Source organism: Sciurus carolinensis, chromosome 13 (genome assembly GCF_902686445.1).
Source record: "Sciurus carolinensis chromosome 13, mSciCar1.2, whole genome shotgun sequence".
Taxonomy (NCBI): Eukaryota; Metazoa; Chordata; class Mammalia; order Rodentia; family Sciuridae; genus Sciurus; species Sciurus carolinensis.
Window position 1 is genome coordinate 72,966,469 of NC_062225.1, and position 20,324 is coordinate 72,986,792.

Here is a 20,324-nt window from a genome sequence, read left to right on the forward strand (position 1 = left end):
ACCTTATCTGAGCCACAGAGATGATTAACCCAAGAACCCTGGCCTCTCTGAGCACCTCCCCCTGCACCTCTGGCTGCACCACCTTTTACAGGTTACTAGGCTCCCAGCATTCTGGGGAGTTTCTGGGGGTCCTCTTTGCATGCACCCCAATTTGCCAGTCTCTTCTGTACCCTTGGAAGAGGAAGAGCAGAGGTTCATTGCTCTTGCCTTTCGGATACAATGCCCTCCTCTTTGGAACACCTCAAGTCTGGGAGAGCAGGACAATACCCAGACCAGAGAGAACTCCTGGGCAAGAGTACCAAGAGGTCAGAGATCAGGGTCCTGGGGTCAGCAGAAGTCAGAGGACGTGGGCCATTGCTTGATCACATGCCCAGCACACGTTGTTTTTCCCTGTTCCACTGGCCCATTTTTACCTCTCCTCTCAGAAAAGAAGGCAACAGAAGCTTCAAAGCCCCAGGTGTGCATACAGTGAACTGGATATCAGGGAAAAAAATGCCACAGAAATAGAAATACTGCAATGAGAACCAAAGACTCTGCCCTAAATACAATGTTAGCCAACATTTATTTACTGAGTCATGCACTTTTAAAAAAAAAGTTTTTAGTTGTTGACGGACCTTTTATTTGCATTTATTTATAGGTGGTGCTGAGGATCAAACCCAGTCCTACACATACTAGACAAGTGCTGTACCACTGCATTATAGCCCCAACCTGCCATGCACTTTCACACACAATATCTCATTGGATATACCAACACTAAGAAGTCAATATCAAGCCAGGCATGGTGGAGCATGCCTGTAATCCCAGTGACTCTGGAGATTAAAGCAGAAGGACCACAAGTTTGAAGCCAGCCTTGGCAGTTTAGCAGGACCCTATCAAAAGGTGGGGAAAGCTTAGGAGGTAGTTTAGTGGTACAGTGTCCCTGGCTTTAATCCCCAGGATTTTGAGGGGGGGTGTGTGTCAATATTGACATCCTTATTTTTCAGATGATGGAACAGACTCAGAGAAGTTCAGCTAGCAGTTAGTTGCTTAAAATCACACAGTTGGCTGAACTGATACACCCAAAATCTCCAGATTCCATACTTGGCCAAAGCATGAAATAATTTAGGAACTTTCATGTTGCCTCAATGAATGAAGCAACTAACAAGTTGGTGCTAATCAATAATAAACATTCATTCACACAGTATCAGAAGGTTTAGAAAGATCTTTCCCCAACATTGTCTCATCTGGTGCTCACAACAACCCCATTAGGTTTCATATGCTCTGCTTTACATGTGGAAAAACTAAGATGCACATTAACCAATTTCTCTAAAACCACACAGAAAGTGGCAGTTAGGACAGAAAGATTTGAGAGAAGACAGAAACAGAGCCAGCTAGCCAGTCACAGGTCTTTGCTCTTTAATTCTCCCTCTAAGCCCAGCACTCTTAACAATCTCTTCATCTCCAGGTCTTAACATAATGCCAGACGCATAAGAGATACTAAGTCAATATTTGCTGAATAAATGAAAGAATGAATGAGAAAGCGAAGGGAATCAAATCAGATTATGAATGGGAACGAGACTTAAAAGCTGACGCAGTCTACAAGTAAGAAATTGTTAAAACAATTATCTCGATCACTCCGTCTCCCCTTCTCAGCCCCCGCCCGCACCGGAGGTAGAATTCCTCCTCCCAACTTGGCTAATTCTCCCCGGGAAGCAGGGGTTCTCCAGGTGCCCGAGACCCTCGCACCTGCGTCTCGCCCCGCGCCCCCACCGGCTCTTCGGCTTGAACCCAGGAGAGGAGGGAAGGGGGCCCGGGAAGCCGCCATTGGGAGGGTCGTGGGAGGAGCCCCGAGAGAACCGGGGTGGGGGGGCGGGAGGGGGATGACGGCGGCGAGAACCCCGGCGGGGCGGGGCGGGCCCGCACGTCCCGGACGGGCTGCGGCGGAGCGCGCGGGGCCAGCTCTGCAGAAGGCGGCGGCTGGCTGGCCGGGACGGTCACATCCTGCTGCAGGGACCGGCGGAGGGAGCCGCACCGCCCTCCGCACCGGGGACCCAGGCCAGCGGCCAGGCCGCGCCGGCAACGCCCCCAGCTCCGGGATAGACCGCGCGACCCGCGCGGTCTCCGGGGTCCGCAGACCAGCAGCCGGTGCCCACTCCGCCACTGTCCTCTGCACGAAAGTCGGCCCCGCGCTGCCAGCCTCGCGGGGCCCGTGCCGGGATGGGGTAGGAGCAGCGCCAGAGTCAGATGATGGGCCGCCCCCTGGGCACCGAGCAGCCCCCCGAGGCCTGACAGACCGCGAGGACCGGCGGAGGTGGGTGTGGGCAGGGAGAACAGCGCACTGGGGGTGCCACGGGTTATGCGGAGGCGGAGAAGGCAAGCGGAAAACCAGCTGCTGTGGGCTGTGGGAAGCCTGGGAGAGCTGCTGCCCACCGTGCGTTCTGGGCAGCCCCTGACCCCTACAACTCCTGCCTGCTCCAGGAGCCCCGCCTGGATGTAAAGCGGATGCCCCAGTGCCCCCGCAACGGACTCTGTGGGGACCATGGCTTCGCTGATGCCCCTCTCCCCATATCTAAGCCCCACGGTCCTCCTGCTGGTCAGCTGTGACCTGGGCTTTGTGCGAGCAGGTAAGTAAAGAGGAATGGAGCTGAGGTCAACTAGAACTGTGAGTGAGTGAAACCTGTTAACCTGTTAACACTGGGCACCCACAGACCGACCTCCCTCTCCTGTGAATGTGACGGTCACTCACCTCAGAGCCAACTCGGCCACTGTGTCCTGGGACGTCCCGGAAGGCAACATCGTCATTGGCTACTCCATTTCCCAGCAAGTATGAATCACCCTTCAGCTTCCCCGACCTGTGTCCTTGGATCTCTGCACATTCCTTCGGTTACATCCGCCCTTTAAATTCCCCTCCCAGAGGTGGGGGAATCTGGGAGCTGGTGTTTCTTGGCTCAAGCTGCCGTTTTCACCCTACTCCCTTGGAGTACTTGGATGGTCCAGAGGCCCAGGTTAAGCCATGTGGCCAGGGACTGGGGTGAGGCTGCCCTCCTCTCCCATCATCTCCCTGCAGCGGCAGAATGGCCCTGGGCAGCGTGTGATCCGGGAGGTGAACACCACCACTAGGGCCTGTGCCCTCTGGGGCCTGGCTGAAGACAGCGACTACACAGTGCAGGTCAGGAGCATTGGCCTTCGGGGAGAGAGCCCCCCAGGGCCCCGGGTGCACTTCCGAACTCTCAAGGGTTCTGACCGGCTGCCTTCCAACAGCTCCAGCCCAGGTGAGGGTCTGGGCTAATAAGTTCTTTGGCTTTTTACCTGGCTTTTAACCTTATATTTGCTCCCCCAAGGCAAGCAATGATCTAGCTTAGATGAATAAAGGGATGATTTATTCATTTTACTGCCAAGAAAGGAAGGAAAAGCAGGTGGGCAGGGTACTGGGTATAGACACGCTACTAATGAATTCTTTGGGGGAAGGGCTTCTAAGCTTCCTTTCACCCAAACTCAAGTCATTTCAGCTGCAACGTGCTTGAGTGAGTTCTGTACCTGACCTGCAGTCCTCTTGCCTATTGGTCTCTAACTACCTGTCCATCAATAGCTTCCTCCCAGGGACAGACTACCCTACAACTCCAGGGGCCACACTATGATGGTCCAACCTGATTCTAATCTCTAGCATCTCCTTCCTGCATATGGCAGTTTTAGTGAGTCCTTTATAACTCTTGAGTCTGTATCCTCTCTCCTCAGGTGACATCACAGTGGAGGGGCTGGATGGAGAGCGACCACTGCAGACGGGGGAAGTGGTCATCATTGTGGTGGTGTTGCTCATGTGGGCCGGTGAGTAAGCAGCTGGATGGAAGACCAAGGAATTAGGGTATGGGACTCAGTGAAGCAGGGAGGTGGCAAAGGTTTTTCTGTCAGGAGAAAAGGAAGCGGGAGAAATGGCATGAGGAGATGCTTGTTTGAGGGGGGATCATCAAGACAAGTTTAAAGAGAATGAGAAGAGGCTGTTGTGAGCCCAGAGTCAAAGACTGCATGGGCACCAGGAACTCAAGGATTTTCTAGAAGTTGTGGGTATCTTGTTACTCTCAAGGAGAGAGCGCCATTAAGGCTTAGATGAGATGGTATTGTTGTGTTTCAGCTGTAATTGGGCTGTTCTGCCGTCAGTATGACATCATCAAGGACAATGACTCCAACAACAACCCCAAGGAGAAAGGGAAGGGGCCGGAACAGAGTCCTCAGGGAAGGCCAGTGGGAACAAGACAGGTGATACGGGGCCACTGAGGGTGGGAAGGGTGATCTGGGCCCAGAGGAGCAGTCAGGGAAAGGGATAAGGCCAAAGAAGGACAGGAAAAAGGGGAGAATGAAAGTTCTGGGATGGAGGATGCCAGAGAGAAAGGATGGCACCTACAACCTTGCTGAAATTAAAGACCCAGGCCACTTTCTTTCACAGAAAAAATCATCATCCATCAACACCATCGATGTTTGAGTGAAGATGTTTGTGTGAAGACGCAGAACCAGATGCAGTAACAACCTGGGGATGGGGATGGGGCGGGATCAGGGAAAGCCTAAGAAGGTGATCTACCCAAAACTCCAGAGGGTAATGCACTTCCATGATCTCAAGCTGGTGCCCATCCTCTTTCCACTGTGAGCAGGGACAGAAGGTAGGTCCGTTAGAGTCTGTACCCCTGGACCTGGAGAGTGGATATCACATGAAGCATCTCCCATCCCCCAGGCCCAGTGAAAATCATCTGTTCAGTCCTTTCCCATTAGGTCCCAAATAGGGGCCCCATTTCACCTGCATCAGGACTCTTGGCATCCCCAGCTGCTCTCACATCTTGCCTCTGGGCCTTAGGAGGGGTGTTTCTGTGGGTACTCGCCCGCCCCCAGCCAATAACAGGAATCATCTGGGACTGACTAGAGGCAGATGCTGCACTGCACTACTCCAATGTCTTCCATGGAGCCTCTGGTGCTCCCCCCTCACCTGGCAGCCCCTCCAGCTGCTGGTGATCTCACTCCTTGGACATTTTTCCAATAAAGGTTCTTGAACAAACTGGAACTGAGTTTATATTGTATGGTATGCTGAGGAGGACAAGCTCCCCACCTTGTTATTTGACTCCACATGGGCCCCTCACACCACCAACCAACTTGACAGGGGCAGATGTATTGTAAGGTGTTTGCTTTAATTTGGTCAGAAAGGGGTGCAGAGAGACCAGGAATAAGGGGCATAGAAAACTACAGCCTTAGTTTCTTTGCTTTGTTGGGCGAGAAGGGGGAATACTAGAAAAGACAAGTTCTTCCTGTGCCAGTGGAAACTAAGCTATGTCATATGAGAGGGCCAGCAGTCTTTTCATCTTCACCACTTACATCGCTGGCCCAGTTCGGCACTACAATTCTTCTGATTCCTCTATCAATCCTAAAAAGGACTGAGCAGTGTCTTGGGGACTAATGAAAGAGCACTTACACTAATGGGTCCCTCCGCGTCACATTGTCCTATCCTGTACCTTCTTTTGCCTGTTCTTCCTGCCTTTGTTTTTCCTTTCATCTCCATCTCTGTCTCTGTTTGTTCAAAGTCAATAATAATTGTAATGCATAAATTTATAACCTGCCACCATATACTCACAGAAGTCTAGAAATAAAATTGAGGGGTTGAGACTCTTCTGCCAAAATAATTATAATTTGGGTTCTAGGACATATTTGTTTCCTGTGAAAATAGGGGCTGTCCTCTACTCTTTCCTAATTTCCAAGAAGGACTTGGTGGCAGTGAGAGAAATACCTGTTGACATGGGCAACCACTGTGGAGGAGGGGCTTCTGGACCCAGAATATGTCTGAAGAGTACAAGTGACACTTTCAGGAGGAGGGTTACAGTTCTCCCCAACCTTGTATCATTCCAGAGGAGGCTTATGAATAACTCTTTTTCTGCATTTTGATCTCTCTGGTTTGTTACAAGAAATTAGACCAAAAATTCTGAAAGGGACCCTAATCTAAATAAAGATCAAGAAGTCAGTACCTTTTCTACTTAACCAAACTCCAACCCCAGGAACGCAAGCATTAACTTGAACGTATCAGGAGAGTTCTGGTCTGCCCTCTACCCTGACACAAAACATCCTTATATAAGCAGCAATCTTGAACTCACCATTACCCAGTGCCCAACTAGAGCATCTTAGCTTTCCCTGGCTACTGCTTTTAAAACACTTCCTTCAGACTCTGGAAACCATTATTTCTTGGGACAAGAGTGTTACAGGCTATAGTGGTCTCTCATGGAGACAGTGAGCTAAGACTCTAAAAGGAATAGAAAAAAGTATTTAAATCTTCCATCTCTGGGTTGAGTCCTAGTTCCACCCCTTATTGGCTGGGTTAACTTGGGCAAGGGACTCTGCTAATATTGAGACTCCTCTTCTATAAAAATAGAACTACTAATAAAGCTTTCCCCTCGAAAAGGTGGCTTTGAGCTTAAACAATATAATGCAAGTCTAATATTTTGCCCAGTACCAAACAGACACACCCTGCGCAAGTCGTGTTACTTATTTGCGTTCAATACCGTCAACTGTCCTATTATCCCCCTCGAGAGTCTGACGATTAAGAGAATACATTCAGCCACGCTTACAAGAATCAAGAAGCGAGAGAAGCTGGAACCTGCCGAAGGCTTGTGGGCGGGTCTTGGTTTGGGTTTGCATACCACGATGGGATTGGTCGAGGAGAGGATTCATCAAGCCCTCTGGCGGGTCCGCCCTAGAGCTCACTGCGCTTGCGCACGCTCTGTTTGCTTCGCTGCGAATCCGTGACGTGACCTTGCGTCGTGCGCTGCGCTCCGGTCGCGCTTGCGTCAGCGCTGTAGCTGCGGCTGCTTGGCGGGTTGTCCAGGTAACCGCGGGACTGGTCGCGGTTTGGTAGCATCTGAGAGACAGGTGTGCGTCATGCAGCTGAAGCACCTGAGGACCCTGCTGAGCCCTCAGGTGAGGAGTTGCTTGCCTCTTCCCTCCCGGGACGCCGTACACGTTCCAAGAAAAGTGGGAGCACTGAAGTTTATAGTGTTGAGCGCCTGCCGTGCGCAGAAGACTGTAAAGGATATAGCAATGATGAGGACTCCGATCGGTCTGTACAGCTTTCAGTAAGCGAGCTGGACCGCTAATGACCGAAGCTTTCCCAACTTTTTATAATCAGTTGTACTCGATGCTGAGGCTCTAAGGAATCCATGACCACGCACGTTACAGCCCATGCCTTCAAGAGCTTCATTCCAGAGGGAGATCTGCACGTGTAGGCCACGAACATAATTCTACACAGAAGGAAATAAGCGTTTAGGTGCAAACCCGAAAGAGGGAAGAGCGGAGGATTGAACCTTCATTCTAATCATGAAGTTTTGTCGCCTCCGATTCAGAGTCTGGGCACTAGGGAAGGAATCCTGAACATGGTGAAGAAAGGGAGGGTTTTGCAGTCAGGAGACCAGAATTCAGGTCCTAGTTCCACCACTAATCTAACCAAATGACCTCTGACTTTAGACCTTATCACGCAATTTCTGAGTACACCCCCAGCTTGTTCATTTGGAAAATGGGAGTAACAATAATAGCAAATTTAGGGACTTGGGAGAGAGTTAATATACACAAAAGAGTATTGTAAACTGGAAAAAAAAAAAAGAAAAAAGAAAAAGCATTGTGCAAATTGATACACAAGAGAGAAGAACATTCAGAATTGAAAGGGCAGGCTACCTAAGGCCAGTAAGAATATTATCTGTCATAATTGAGGGCTTATTATATACCCAGGCAGCACAACTGAAGATGTTAGCATTGTGATTATGTAGTCAGACACACATGGATTTAAATCTTGGTTCTGCCACCTACAAACTGTGAAAATTACTTAACCTTTTTGTGCCTCAGTTTCTCCATCTGTAAAAGGAGCATAACAGCATCTTAGAATCGTGAGTTGAAATGAGATATTGCATGTGAAGCACTTATCAAAATGTCTACTCTATGAAAGTGTTTGTTAAAAGTTAGCTGCTATTGTTCTGTTCCCTATCTCATTTAATCCTACAACAGTCCAGTGAGGTACATATTGTGGAAAAAGAATTACCTGGGTGTGGTGGTGCACACCTATAATCCCAAATACTTGGGAGGCTAAATCAGGAAGATCACAAGTTAGCGGTTAATCTGGGCAATTTAATGAGTCAACCAATAAAAAGGAACTGGGGTTGGTGGTGCTTGCCTGTAATCCCAGCAGCTTGGGAGGCTGAAGCAGGAGGATGGGAAGTTCAAAACCAGCCTCAACAACTTAGCAAGGCCCTAAGCAACTTAGTGAGACCTTGTTTCTCAATAAAATATAAAAAAGGCTAAGGATATGGCTCAGTGGTGAAGTGGCCCTGGGTTCAATCCCTGGTACCAAAAATAAAAAAGGACTGGGGATATATATCAATGGTAGAGCATCCCAGGGTTTTATCCCTAGTAGAGAGGAAGAGGGAGAGAAAGAGAAGAGGTTGGGGGAGAGAAAGGAGAATTCATTGAGTATGGGACTTTACAGAGAACGTGGCATTTGGAGAATAGAAGAAAATTAGAACAAAGAAAGTTGTGCTTCTTACTCAGTAAGCTGCCCCTGAATCTGCAGTATAAAAATTCTTTTGTCCTAATGGAAAAATTGGAAATGGAATCCTCCTTCAGTCTCTTAAAATAAGATGATGTCATGATGCTGGTAGGGCCACACGCCCAGGATCCAGCACAGCCTTGAAGCACGATGATCAGTCAAAGTTGATGAGGTGTCCTCAGCCCTTCTAACCTAATGTAATGAAGAGTTGGAGGATGACTGGCTCTGGCTCTGGCTCTGGTTTGGGGATTTTGGTGAAAAGAGCCTGACATTGGAGGTAGGTGAGTTCAGAGTAAAAAGTAACAATGTGTTAAGCCAGAGTTCTGGAGCCCAAATAATTAATCACAATAGGAGTGAAGCTATTATTTTAATTTTTATTTCAAGGAAGAAAAACCTTTAGGGATAGAACACTAGAAGACCAGAGCTGGTGATGGGAAGGACAGACATGATAAGAATAATTCATTATGTCATGATCACTTCTATTATGGGCTTCTGTGAAGTGAGTGGTTAAGAAGGGGGAAAGTGGCATTGTTTCAACTCTACTTATGTAACTAAGTCTACTTAGTCTTCATACTACTAAATCTCAACTCTACTTATGTAACTTTCCATTCCAAAACTTTCATTATCTTTTCCTTTCCTGCCAAATAAACTCAAACTCCTTAGCCTGGCCTCAAAGATTCTTCCTGATCTGACCTCAGTCTATCTTTCCTGCCTTGTCTCTCTGTTCTGCTATTTATGTGGTAGTTTCATTTACACTAAATTTCTGTTTCTCATCCAGAACTTGCCTTTACTCATGCTTTTCCTCCTGCTTCAGCCTCCCAAGCTGCTGGGATTACAGGCAAGCACCACCACACCCAGCTCCTTTTTTCTTGTTGACTCAGGTTATTTCCCTTTCAACTGCATTCATTCTTCAAAGTTAATTTTGACCACTTAAGCATAAAATTATCTTGGGCTTCTCCAAATTATTACAGCATTTTGTACATACTCCTCTCTTGGGACTTTTCCATTTCATACCATCTTATTAGATCCCTGTTCTGTTTTTGTCTCTCAGTTCCTGGCCAAGTATTTTTCACAGTAGGTGCTCAAAAACATTAATTTAATGAGTAGCTAAAGACTAAAACTTATTAGACTTATTAAATTTATTTCAGTGTCAGTCCTGGGATATTACCGAACAAGGAGGCCATTGCAGTGATAGATTGGTATAGTTGATTTAATGTTTTGTATTATGAGTCTTTAAAGGCACATTGCTCTCACAGCCCAGGATCTGACAACCTTGGAGACCAGAATGGACCAGAGGTGTCTATTTGTTTTAAGGAAAACACTGTGACAGGAAGAAAATGGACCAAAATCGCAACAAAATAAGGGAACAGGAAATGCTTTTGACATTCTAGACCAGCACTGGTGTTTATTTTTTATCCCTTTGCCTCTACAGGATGGAGCTGCAAAGGTGACCTGCATGGCCTGGTCCCAGAACAATGCCAAATTTGCTGTCTGCACAGTGGACCGAGTGGTATTGCTGTATGATGAACATGGGGAGCGGAGAGATAAATTCTCCACCAAACCAGCTGACATGAAGGTGAAGAGTATTCTTGTGTACCTCAATCTGTTGATGTAGCTTTGCAAACCTGGAAAACTTCTTAACTTACCTCCTAGCCATGGGCATGGGACATGGCCTACCTTCCTTTTATGAATCTTTTGAGCCTGTTAGAGCACACATGTACATTTTCTCCTTTATTCTTTCAAGTACACTTATTTATCTTTTCTTTTTACTTTTAGTATGGCAGGAAGAGCTATATGGTAAAGGGCATGGCTTTTTCTCCTGATTCCACTAAAATTGCCATAGGACAAACGGACAACATCATCTATGTCTACAAGATTGGAGAAGATTGGTAAGGGCAGAGACTGGGGCATGGGATAGTCCAGAAAAGAAAGGGAAGGCATGAAAAATGCTTCAGTTGGGGAGGAGTAGAGAGAATGGGGAGCCAGATCCAGGTGTGGAAGGCAAAGACTTTTTGGAGTCTCTTGCTATTACTTTGATGCCTTTGTCTGTCCCATGTGTTCTGCAATCCAATACATAGAGTAATCAGTCTAAGGTCACCAGAAGGTCCCACAAGATCCTGATACCCAGTGTGATGTTGTTTCTTTGCTGTTTTGTTCCAGAGCTTCTCAGAGTCTCATGCCTCCTTTCAGGACTCCTCCAGGTGGGGGCAGGAAATACTAGTGGACCAGGAGAGCTCTCTGGTCTTTCCTCCCTTCCCTCAGCATCATTTTTAGCAATTTATATATGGAAGTGGGTTTTTGTTTTTTGTTTTTTGGGTTTTTTGGTACTGAGGATTGAATCCAGGGGTACTTAACCACTGAGTACACCCCGAGCCCTTTTTATTTTTTATTTTCTAAGACAGAGTCTTGCTGAATTGCTTAGGGCCTCACTAAGTTGCTGAGGATGGCTTTGAACTCACAATCCTCCTAACATGGCTTCCCAGTTGCTGGAATTACAAGTACCTGCCACCTCGCCTTGTATGGAAGTGTTTTTTAATGTTTTTCCTCCTTTTGTTTGGCAGGGGTGACAAGAAAGTCATCTGCAACAAGTTCATCCAGACGGTAAAGTTCAGACCAGTCCCTGGGAACTTAAAATGAGCAAAGTGTATTGATATAGCTGCTCGTAAATGCAACCAGGAGTTGGCATTTTATAACACGTCAATCTGACTTTTCCTATTGCAAGAATGAGTGTTTCCTGGCTGCTTGTTGTCATTTGCTTTCCTTCTTTGAGCCCTATGGAAGACTGGGGTTGTACTGTGTGGTGGGGTGGCTAGGTTATTATAAAAGTACTAAGCAGCATGAGTGGGTTACCCTTTTCACCATTTCTTTCATATAGAGTGCTGTCACTTGTCTGCAGTGGCCTGCAGAATACATCATTGTCTTTGGATTGGCTGAAGGCAAGGTAAAGGAGGGAAGGGAGAGAGTGGTAGGTGGGGACAATGGGTCTGCAAAGAGGAATATGGTTCATCTTCTCCCTTCAGACCATGTTGTTTATAGGGGAGAATGCATAGGGACCAGTTTTGTGCATTTTGCTTTTTTCTCAGGGCCTGGGTGAATTGAAAGTAGCCTAACCAGACTGGTATCCATTTTCTCATTTTCAGGTTCGTTTAGCAAACACTAAAACTAATAAATCATCTACTATCTATGGGACAGATTCTTATGTGGTGTCACTGACAACAAAGTGAGTAAGAGAGAGTATATCATGAGAGCTTGGAAATGTCAGGAAAAAGCTGTGGGGAAGTCTGGATTGGGAGATCATAGTATGAGATATGGGGAGGCCCAATACCAGGAACCATAGGTAGAGTAGGGTTTGACAGAGAAGGGAACTTTCTTGAAGAGACAGAAATAATCTCTTCCTTTATTTCTTACCTTTCTCCTTTTCTCCTTTTTTCAGTTGCTCTGGGAAAGGGATTCTCTCTGGTCATGCAGATGGTACCATCGTTAGGTATTTCTTTGATGATGAAGGCTCTGGAGAGTCGCAGGTATAAACAAAGAGTGCTCTGGGATAGGATTGAAGGAAGTCCCAGGAACCCTCCTGGAGGAGATTGGACATCTAAGACGCTAAGATTAAGGCACACTAGGGGAAGAGGCTGGAGGAGTGAGATCTCAGGGAGAGAGAGAGTTGAATGTGGCCACAGAGAGGGATTGTGTTCAAAAAGCTGGAGTTTATTTATAGGAAGGGGTGATTCAGGTGCAGGGAACCTTGAGGCAAAGGGAAATAAAGATTCTGAGGGGAATGAAAAATGAAAATTACCCTTATTTGCATATATAAATTCATAGGAAAAAAGATTAACTCTTTAAAAAAGGAAAAACATGGATGTTTTACTCTGTATAATTCAATATTGTTTGAATCATTTACTTTTTAAATTACTTGTATAATAATTAAATTTAGCCCTCCTAAAAAAAGGAAGAGCCATATGCTTTCTGTGGGCCTAGATAATATTGGTTAACATATAAGATATCTCCCTTTATGTGGCTTTACTAGGTGCATGTTAGAGACCTCCAACATGCCTCTATTTTGTGAATATGGCCTAGAACTCATGGCCATATATATATAAATGTGTGTGTATACATGAAACAGAGAGGTAACCTGTAGAATCTTAGAATTAAGATGTTTTGGGGGGCTGGGGTTGTGGCTCAGTGGTAGCGTGCTCACCTATCATGCGTGGGGCCCTGGGTTCGATCCTTAGTACCACATAAAAATAAAGGTGTTGTGTCCACCTACAACTAAAAAATACACGTTAAAAAAAGAAGATGTGTTGAGGTGGGAAAATGTTGGAAGAAGTATTTCTACAGAGTAGGATGGTCAGAGTGGGTGTATGAGGTACTGGGAATGAGGAATTTCAGGGCAGAGCCCTCTACTTCTATCGTAGGGGAAGCTGGTTAACCACCCATGCCCGCCCTATGCCTTGGCTTGGGCCACAAACAGCATTGTAGCTGCTGGCTGTGATCGGAGGATTGTGGCCTATGGAAAGGAAGGCCACGTGCTGCAGACTTTTGATTATAGCCGTGACCCTCAAGAGCGGGAGTTCACCACAGCTGCAGCAAGTCCTGGGGGCCAGTCTGTTGTTCTTGGAAGTTATGACAGGTGGGTCAGCTTTCTGGTGTCATCTTCTGCCTCCATCCCAGTGAACCCTCTGCTGTAGTCAAATTATTCTGAACCAGAGTAAGAGACTAGACAGAATCAAGTATATGTCAAAAGGGATTCTCAGATTGTAAATCATGCACTTTCCCCTTCCTGATTCCACCATGCATTGGTATGCTGGGAGTTCTAAAATTTATCATTCTCATGTTTTGTCTCTGTGCCTCTTCCTGGGATTCCACAGCTGAATCATCTCCACTTTCTTTGTGTTCTCATTCTCCTTTAAGACCACTGGCTTAGAGTTTATCACATCATATTATAGTTTATCGCTTGTGTCTCTCTGGCTATATTAAAGAGTCCTTGAGAGGAGAGCTTATTACTTACCCTTTTATCTCCAGTGCTTAGATTAGCATCTAGTGCAGGATATACAGTCAATGTTTGGTGAATGAAGAAATGAATGAATTAATAATGTAACAGTAGATAAACAGCTACAGTCTGGGTCCCATCACTTCTTTGGAGTATGATTTACCCCAACTTTGTCAGTCACATTTTCTATCTCCAATCTTGTGTGTCTCCTCACGTTCTTTTCTTTCTTCTCTGACTCCTACTATTTCTCCATTTTTCTTTTTATATTTCTGTACTACTGACCATTCATTTTTATTACCCACCCTTATCTGTTGTCTTCTCCACTCCCATCACTCTTAATTCATTGAATTTTGCCTTGATTTTCCCAACTTCTTTAACCACTTTCTTGTCCTCCCTGCTAGACTGCCTAGCTTGTCTGTTCTCTGGTATTTTCTTTCTTCTCTGATATAGCAAGACTGATTTCCTTCAGTTATTAGTTTATTTTCACTCTTTTGCTCAGCCTTCATCTCTTCTAAAAGCCACATACTTCATTTCAGACTTCGGGTGCTCAACTGGAGTCCTCGAAGAAGCATCTGGGAGGAAGCCAAGCCCAAGGAGATTGCCAACTTATACACTGTCACTGCCTTGGCCTGGAAGCGGGATGGCTCACGACTCTGTGCAGTATGTTACTAGTAAACCCTTTCTAGATTGGTGACTTTCTCCAAACTAGAAAATAAATCCTGCCTTTCCTAAAACACTCTCCCTTGGCACTAGAGAATCTCCTCTTTCCTTTTGAGTCCAACCTAAAAATGTGGAGCTAAAGACAAGAAAGAGGATTTATACTTTATTGGAGGCTCCAAGGAACAGAGTTCTGTAGACAGGGCTTATTTCTTCCTCATTATTCCATCCTTGTGTGATGTCCTCAAGTCCTGTGTTTGCTGCCTCTTTCCTTCTGGACTTCTGAAATGTGCCAACCCTTTTGCTGACAACTCTTTTCTAGATTATAGCACCTAGATTTTGGGGATGTCTCTAGATACCCCCTCCATGCCAGTGTGCTGTGCATCTTATCTATTATACTGTCACTTTCCCTTCTAGGGCACACTCTGTGGTGGGGTGGAACAGTTTGACTGCTGTCTCCGAAGGAGTATTTACAAGAACAAGTTCGAGTTGACATATGTGGGACCTAGCCAGGTGAACACCAAGATCTGACTCTTTCACCCTTGTAACACTTCCCTGCCTTCTGGCCACAGCCACAGTGTCAAATTTAACCTTCACACATCTGACAGAGCTAGTCTAAGGGACAGAATGTGTCAGGGAAACTCACTAGCAACTTCCTGCTATAGTTCTTCCACCATGTTGTAAGAAAAGGTTTATGTATCAGGCTTAAGAAATACTGAGATTGCCAGTTCCATCTTCCTTGTTTAAAATGTTGCTGCCCATCCAAGTGTTAAATAGGATTACAAGAAAGCCCTGTTGTTTTAGGACCTGTGGATGCTCATGTATGATGTTGCAAGCTAATTTCTAGTTCCCAAGCTGAGTTTTCTCTTTATCTCTATCCTTTCCTTCATTTATTATTCACTGGTTCCCTCATTCTTTTATTCTTTCCAGAAACAATTTATCCTTACTATCCTTATGTGTTCATACTATTAGGCACTGAGAATACAAATATAATTATCTGTAAGATAATTTTTTCCTTAAAGAGAAAAGGCTGAGTTTGTAGCTCATTGATAGAGCACTTGCCTGGCATGTCTGAGGCACTGGGTTTGATCCTCAGCACCACATAAAAAATAAATAAAGGTAGTGTGTCCATATACAACTAAAAAAACAAAAAAGAGAGAAGGCTGAGTGATAGTATGTGCCAAGGTGTTAGCAAATTCTTCCACCTTTCTTAAAAAACAAAACGAAACAAAAATGATCATTGTAGCAAAGGATGTGTGTTAAAAATAATTTTTAAAAAAGTACGTGCCACGTTCAGTGGCACACACCAATAAGCTCAGCAACTGAAGAGACTAAGGCAGGAGGATTACAAGTTTGAGACCTCCCTCAGTAAGTTAGCAAGACCATGTCTCAAAAAATAAAAAGGGCTGGGGTTGTGTGTTGGTAAAGCACCCATGGGTTAAAGCCCCAGAACCTCATAATGATGATAATAATAATACAGTGCTCTATTATAACTGGTATAAGAGTTTGTACAAAATGCTATGGAAACATAGAGTGATTGGTTTTGCTCAGGGAATTTCCGGATTATATGTATTATGAGTAGCAAAAGAAATAATATATGAAAGCATTTTATAAATATTAAAGCTCCATGTAAATGTAAGGTATCATCATTGCCAGCAGTATCCTAGGCCAGGTGAGGAAACAAGGTGTTAGCTATGTTCAGCACTGTGGAGGTGGGCAAAGACCACAGCACATTCACACCTCTTTTGGCCTGAGGAAGCCTAAGGAGCTCAGACCTTTTCCTTACCAAGGTGATTGTGAAGAACCTATCATCGGGAACACGAGTGGTGCTCAAGTCACATTATGGCTATGAGGTGGAAGAAGTGAAAATCTTGGGAAAGGAACGTTACTTGGTGGCTCACACATCAGACACTCTGCTGCTGGGAGACCTGAACACTAATCGCCTCAGTGAGGTAGGAACCAAGAATGGAAGGGTGGGGAATGGGGCATCTTGACTTTTTACTCCTGGGGACCAGGCCCCTAGGGGTAGGGTCTCCACAGGAAGCTCTAACATTCTGGGTACCTGGTTTCAAGGAATGAGAGGTTTAGAATCCTGGAGTAAGAATCTCCAAACGTGGACTATTTTTATGCCATTTCTCAGAAACATAGGAACCGAAGCAAAATCTGACAAGCATCTTTTTGTAATGCCAAAGCCTTTCTAAATTTGACCTCTCTGCTTCTCACCTGTCATTCTTTCAGCCTCATCTTGGATAATTATCCACATTCTTATGTCTTCTCCCCAACTTCACAGGTAGCCTGGCAGGGATCTGGTGGCAATGAGAAGTATTTCTTTGAAAATGAGAATGTGAGTAGAGATTGATTTCACTGTTACCATCTTGATTAGCTCCCTTCTAGCTCCTGTGTCAGAAAAAGGGCAAGTGACAAGGGATGGTGAGACAGCTGATAAAAAATGGGGAGGATGATATGGGCAGGAAAACAGAACAAGGAGAAAAGCATTTGTCACTTTGAATATAGTGCACTGAACTCCACTGTTTTCTTCATGCTTCCTTTCCCATTCTTCCCCAGGTATGTATGATCTTCAATGCTGGAGAGCTAACCCTGGTAGAATATGGGAGTAATGACACCTTGGGTTCTGTACGCACTGAATTCATGAACCCCCACCTCATCAGGTAATCTCACAAGGTTCTCTGAATACTTGAAACCCAAAAGGATTCCTTTTGGACTTCTAAATTCTGTGTTCTTGGGTTACTCTGAAACCATCCATCTGGTACTTTAGAGTCCTCAATAAAATCCCAAATAAGCCCATTTTACCTTACCTCGTCTTTCCTGTTTCAGTGTCCGTATTAATGAGAGGCACCAGCGAGGAATGGAAGATAATAAGAAACTGGCTTATCTTGTTGATATTAAGACTATTGCTATAGGTAAGATTCTATCATACTTGTAATAGCAAAAGAGATGTTTGTATTACACTTCCATATCACAAGGTTGTGTTCAGTGGCAAATCTGGGAGTCAAAGATAAATATGTAATCCCACTTTTACAGAGGATTTAGGAAATGTTTGAATCCAATTGTGTGTGTCTATACCTTGTCTAGATGTACATAAATGGGTACTTATTACATAGACCTGTCCATGTAACTATTGTGTTCTCTAGGCATATATCTTAGACCCTGCAAATTGTGATTAGGAAAGAATTATTAGCAAATTTATGAACTTTCCTGTTTAGACTTTATAGAATCATAGACCCTTTAGAACTGAAAGGGTCCTTATCTTTTTGTATAGTTTGCCATTGTGACTAATAATGACAGAAACTTCTTTGCATTTCACAGATGTTTGCAATTATAAATCTTACTTTACATGCTAATTTTTTGTCATGAAATGTCTCAAGAATAACTTGAGAGGTCTGGGGAGATAGCTCAGTCGGTAGAGGGCTTGCCTTGCAAGAACAGGCCCTGGGTTCGATCCCCAGCACTGCAAAAAAAAAAAAAAAAAAAAGAATAACTTGAGAAAAATGTACCTATACAATATAGATTTAAGAATGGGGCTCTGGAATCAGACTGTCCCACTTCTCTGCTTGCTTTACTTGTGTCATCTTCCTAAATTATTAACCTTTTTGTCTCTCAATTTCCTTATCCACATAATGAGGACAAAAATTTTGCCTACTTCATATGAAAAGCACTTAGAATTGTGTATAATAAGCACATAAAAATGTTAGCCATTAATAGTAATGATATCATTACTTACCTACCCATACCCAGTTCTAACATTTTTTGTTATATTTGCCTTAGATCTTTTTATCTCTTCTCTTATTGTTGGGCATTTAGGTTGTTGATTTTTTACTATTACAGTGGTTCATTTCGCTAAGGTCTATACCTAGAATGGAATTGCTGAATCATAGAAGACATATATCTTCAACTTCACTAAATATTTCCAAGTAGCTCTCCAAATAGATTGTACCAATATACTCTCACCCTAGCAATTAGAGTTGCCATTGTTCAGTCTCCTCCCCAATACTGAAATTGCCTGACTTCATAACTTGGCTCACTGCTGTACTTCACCATGAAGCACTGTCTCCTTCTATTAATTTCATTTATTTATTGACCACTTGGATTTCTGTATCTGTGAACTGCCAGTTCCTATCCCTTATCCATTTTTAAAATCAAATTGTCTCTTCCTTAATGATTTTTGAAGTTCTTTGCATATGCATATGTAACCCTTGATGGTTATTTGCACTGCAGATGTCTTGTCTGCACTGTGGCTTGTTTTTCTTCTCCTTTCAGTGTTTTAGTGTTTAGACACTTTTAATGTAGTCTGTTTGATCACTTTAAAAAAATAGATTGTGATTTTTGAGGTCCTATTTAAGAAATCCTTCCCTAGTCCCTCCTGTATTTTAAGATTTTTAAAATTTGCTTTCCACCTGGAATTTATTTTTATGTATAATGTGGGTAGATTTAATTTTATTTTTTCCATATGTTTAACCATTTATTGAAAGTCCATTTTTCACCCACTAATTTGTAATGCCATCTCTGTCATAAATTGTTTCCATATACATGTGGGCCTATTCTTAAGATAGTTTTACATTTCATGAATATTTCACATCAGCTTCCTGAGCTCAGAAGTACAGATATGTATAACAGAAACAATAATGTAGACCAAGAGGCCCAGGATTCTAGTGACAATAACAAGCTATGAGACTTTACAGAAGTCCAGTCACTTTTCAGTTCTCATTTTCAATGCATGTAAAATGACAGAGTGCTTCTATTACATATTTGGGTCACCAACACCTTTGAATATCTAATAAAATCATGACCCTCTATGAGAAAAATGTGTATACACACATAATTTTGTATGTAATATCAGGGTTTACTGGGACAGTCCTTACAATTCTAGCATTTTATGATTTTACCTGTATTTGGGAAATTAAAACATGACTTGATTGTTTTACTTTTTAAAAAAATTTTTTGTAGTTGTTGATGAACAGAATGCCTTTAGTTTGTTTATTATTTTGTGGTGCTAAGGATCGAACCTAGTGCCTCACACATGTGAGGCAAGCCTTCTACCACTGAGCCACAGTCCCAAACCTCATTTTGCTTTTTGACGAAAAGAAAATTCCTTTTTAAATGGATCTTCCCACATGTATACATTAGCTGACATTTGGTCTTTGTATGTAACAAAGACAGGCACATTGCTCATTAATAATGTATATCAGTAGGAGATATGAATAGCTTTGATCAGGAGACTCTCTGAAAGCATGTTAGCCAACCCTGAGTTGTCTGCCTTAGATGTGATCATTTTTTTATATTGTCTATAAGACTCAGATAAAACTAAAATATTCTTTTTCTGTACTGAGCAGCCTAACTTTAGTCAGTCTCCTATTTTTGTCTGTGTGCCTGTCCCATTCTTTACCCTTCAATGCTCTTATGCCATAGGCACACAAATTTGCAGGTAACTCATTGGAGCAAATCTGGTCATCGAAGTAATTTCATTAGCTTTCTCTCACTAGTATACAAAACCCAGCTCATCCTTAATGTGTTCAGTGCTGCCTTCCAGAAGATTTCGTAAGTATTAGAAACTACTTGTATGGTAGTTCTGATCCTCTGAGGCAAAATGCAGGAGTCCCAGAGAGGAATCACATTTCTTGATAGACCTAGACCTTTTTTTTGAGTTAACTGCAGAGTGAAACAAAACTATCTACAATTCTAGATAAGATCATTTTTCAAGCATCCTAGCAAAATTATATTGTATTCCTAGTGATATACTGTGGACTGATGAACATTCTTTAAGCCCAATGTATGATTTTTAAGGCCAGACTTTTACCTACTACCTCTTGCCCTATATATGATTATGTGTAATCTCTCTTAACCCCCTCTCCTTTACTCTATAGTGGATCTGATTGGTGGCTATAACATCGGTACCATCAGCCATGAGAGTCGTGTGGATTGGCTGGAACTTAATGAGACTGGGCACAAACTCCTCTTCAGGGACCGGAAACTTCGTGTGAGAAGGGTTACTATGGCTTTAGGCCTTGGCTGGCCCATAGAGGGTGTGACATGAGCTGTTTCCAGGGTTGGGTGGGGGCAAGATGGGGCATAATATCTTTGTTATATATGCCATTAGTATAGCAAAAGGTACAGAGGAATCAA

General features: G+C 43.9%; 2 protein-coding genes across 3 annotated transcripts in view; both read left to right on the forward strand.

The window, feature by feature from the left end:
- Positions 1-1,894: 1,894 nt before the first annotated feature.
- Fndc4 (fibronectin type III domain containing 4) lies at positions 1,895-5,020 on the forward strand. 2 transcript variants are annotated; one of them, XM_047522849.1, is made up of 7 exons: positions 1,895-2,290; positions 2,458-2,603; positions 2,688-2,803; positions 3,047-3,251; positions 3,715-3,804; positions 4,109-4,233; positions 4,421-5,020. In XM_047522849.1, exons 2-7 carry the CDS (start codon positions 2,519-2,521, stop codon positions 4,454-4,456), a joined length of 657 nt encoding a protein of 218 aa, XP_047378805.1. In that variant the 5' UTR covers positions 1,895-2,290; positions 2,458-2,518; the 3' UTR covers positions 4,457-5,020. The 2 variants fall into 2 exon arrangements, with proteins under 2 accessions (XP_047378805.1, XP_047378806.1); XM_047522850.1 differs by lacking the exon at positions 4,109-4,233.
- A 1,772-nt stretch (positions 5,021-6,792) lies between these two features.
- The window catches only part of Ift172 (intraflagellar transport 172), a 35,809-nt gene continuing 22,277 nt past the window's right edge, over positions 6,793-20,324 (forward strand). The window contains exons 1-15 of the mRNA XM_047523023.1: positions 6,793-6,924; positions 9,972-10,115; positions 10,316-10,428; positions 11,101-11,140; positions 11,415-11,480; positions 11,680-11,759; positions 11,973-12,060; positions 12,952-13,166; positions 14,063-14,186; positions 14,601-14,696; positions 15,974-16,135; positions 16,474-16,527; positions 16,749-16,852; positions 17,019-17,104; positions 20,066-20,178. Coding sequence (XP_047378979.1) covers positions 6,886-6,924; positions 9,972-10,115; positions 10,316-10,428; positions 11,101-11,140; positions 11,415-11,480; positions 11,680-11,759; positions 11,973-12,060; positions 12,952-13,166; positions 14,063-14,186; positions 14,601-14,696; positions 15,974-16,135; positions 16,474-16,527; positions 16,749-16,852; positions 17,019-17,104; positions 20,066-20,178 — 1,524 coding nt within the window. The 5' untranslated portion in view covers positions 6,793-6,885. The remainder of the gene's footprint in view (positions 6,925-9,971; positions 10,116-10,315; positions 10,429-11,100; positions 11,141-11,414; positions 11,481-11,679; positions 11,760-11,972; positions 12,061-12,951; positions 13,167-14,062; positions 14,187-14,600; positions 14,697-15,973; positions 16,136-16,473; positions 16,528-16,748; positions 16,853-17,018; positions 17,105-20,065; positions 20,179-20,324) is intronic.

Excerpts from the sequence above, each read along its gene's own strand:
- Fndc4 (XM_047522849.1), top strand. The coding sequence starts at position 2,519 with ATGGCTTCGCTGATGCCCCTCTCCCCATATCTAAGCCCCACGGTCCTC. Across the intron at positions 2,804-3,046 it reads GCTACTCCATTTCCCAGCAA|CGGCAGAATGGCCCTGGGCA; the intron begins GTATGAATCACC and ends ATCTCCCTGCAG. Across the intron at positions 4,234-4,420 it reads GGCCAGTGGGAACAAGACAG|AAAAAATCATCATCCATCAA; the intron begins GTGATACGGGGC and ends TTTCTTTCACAG.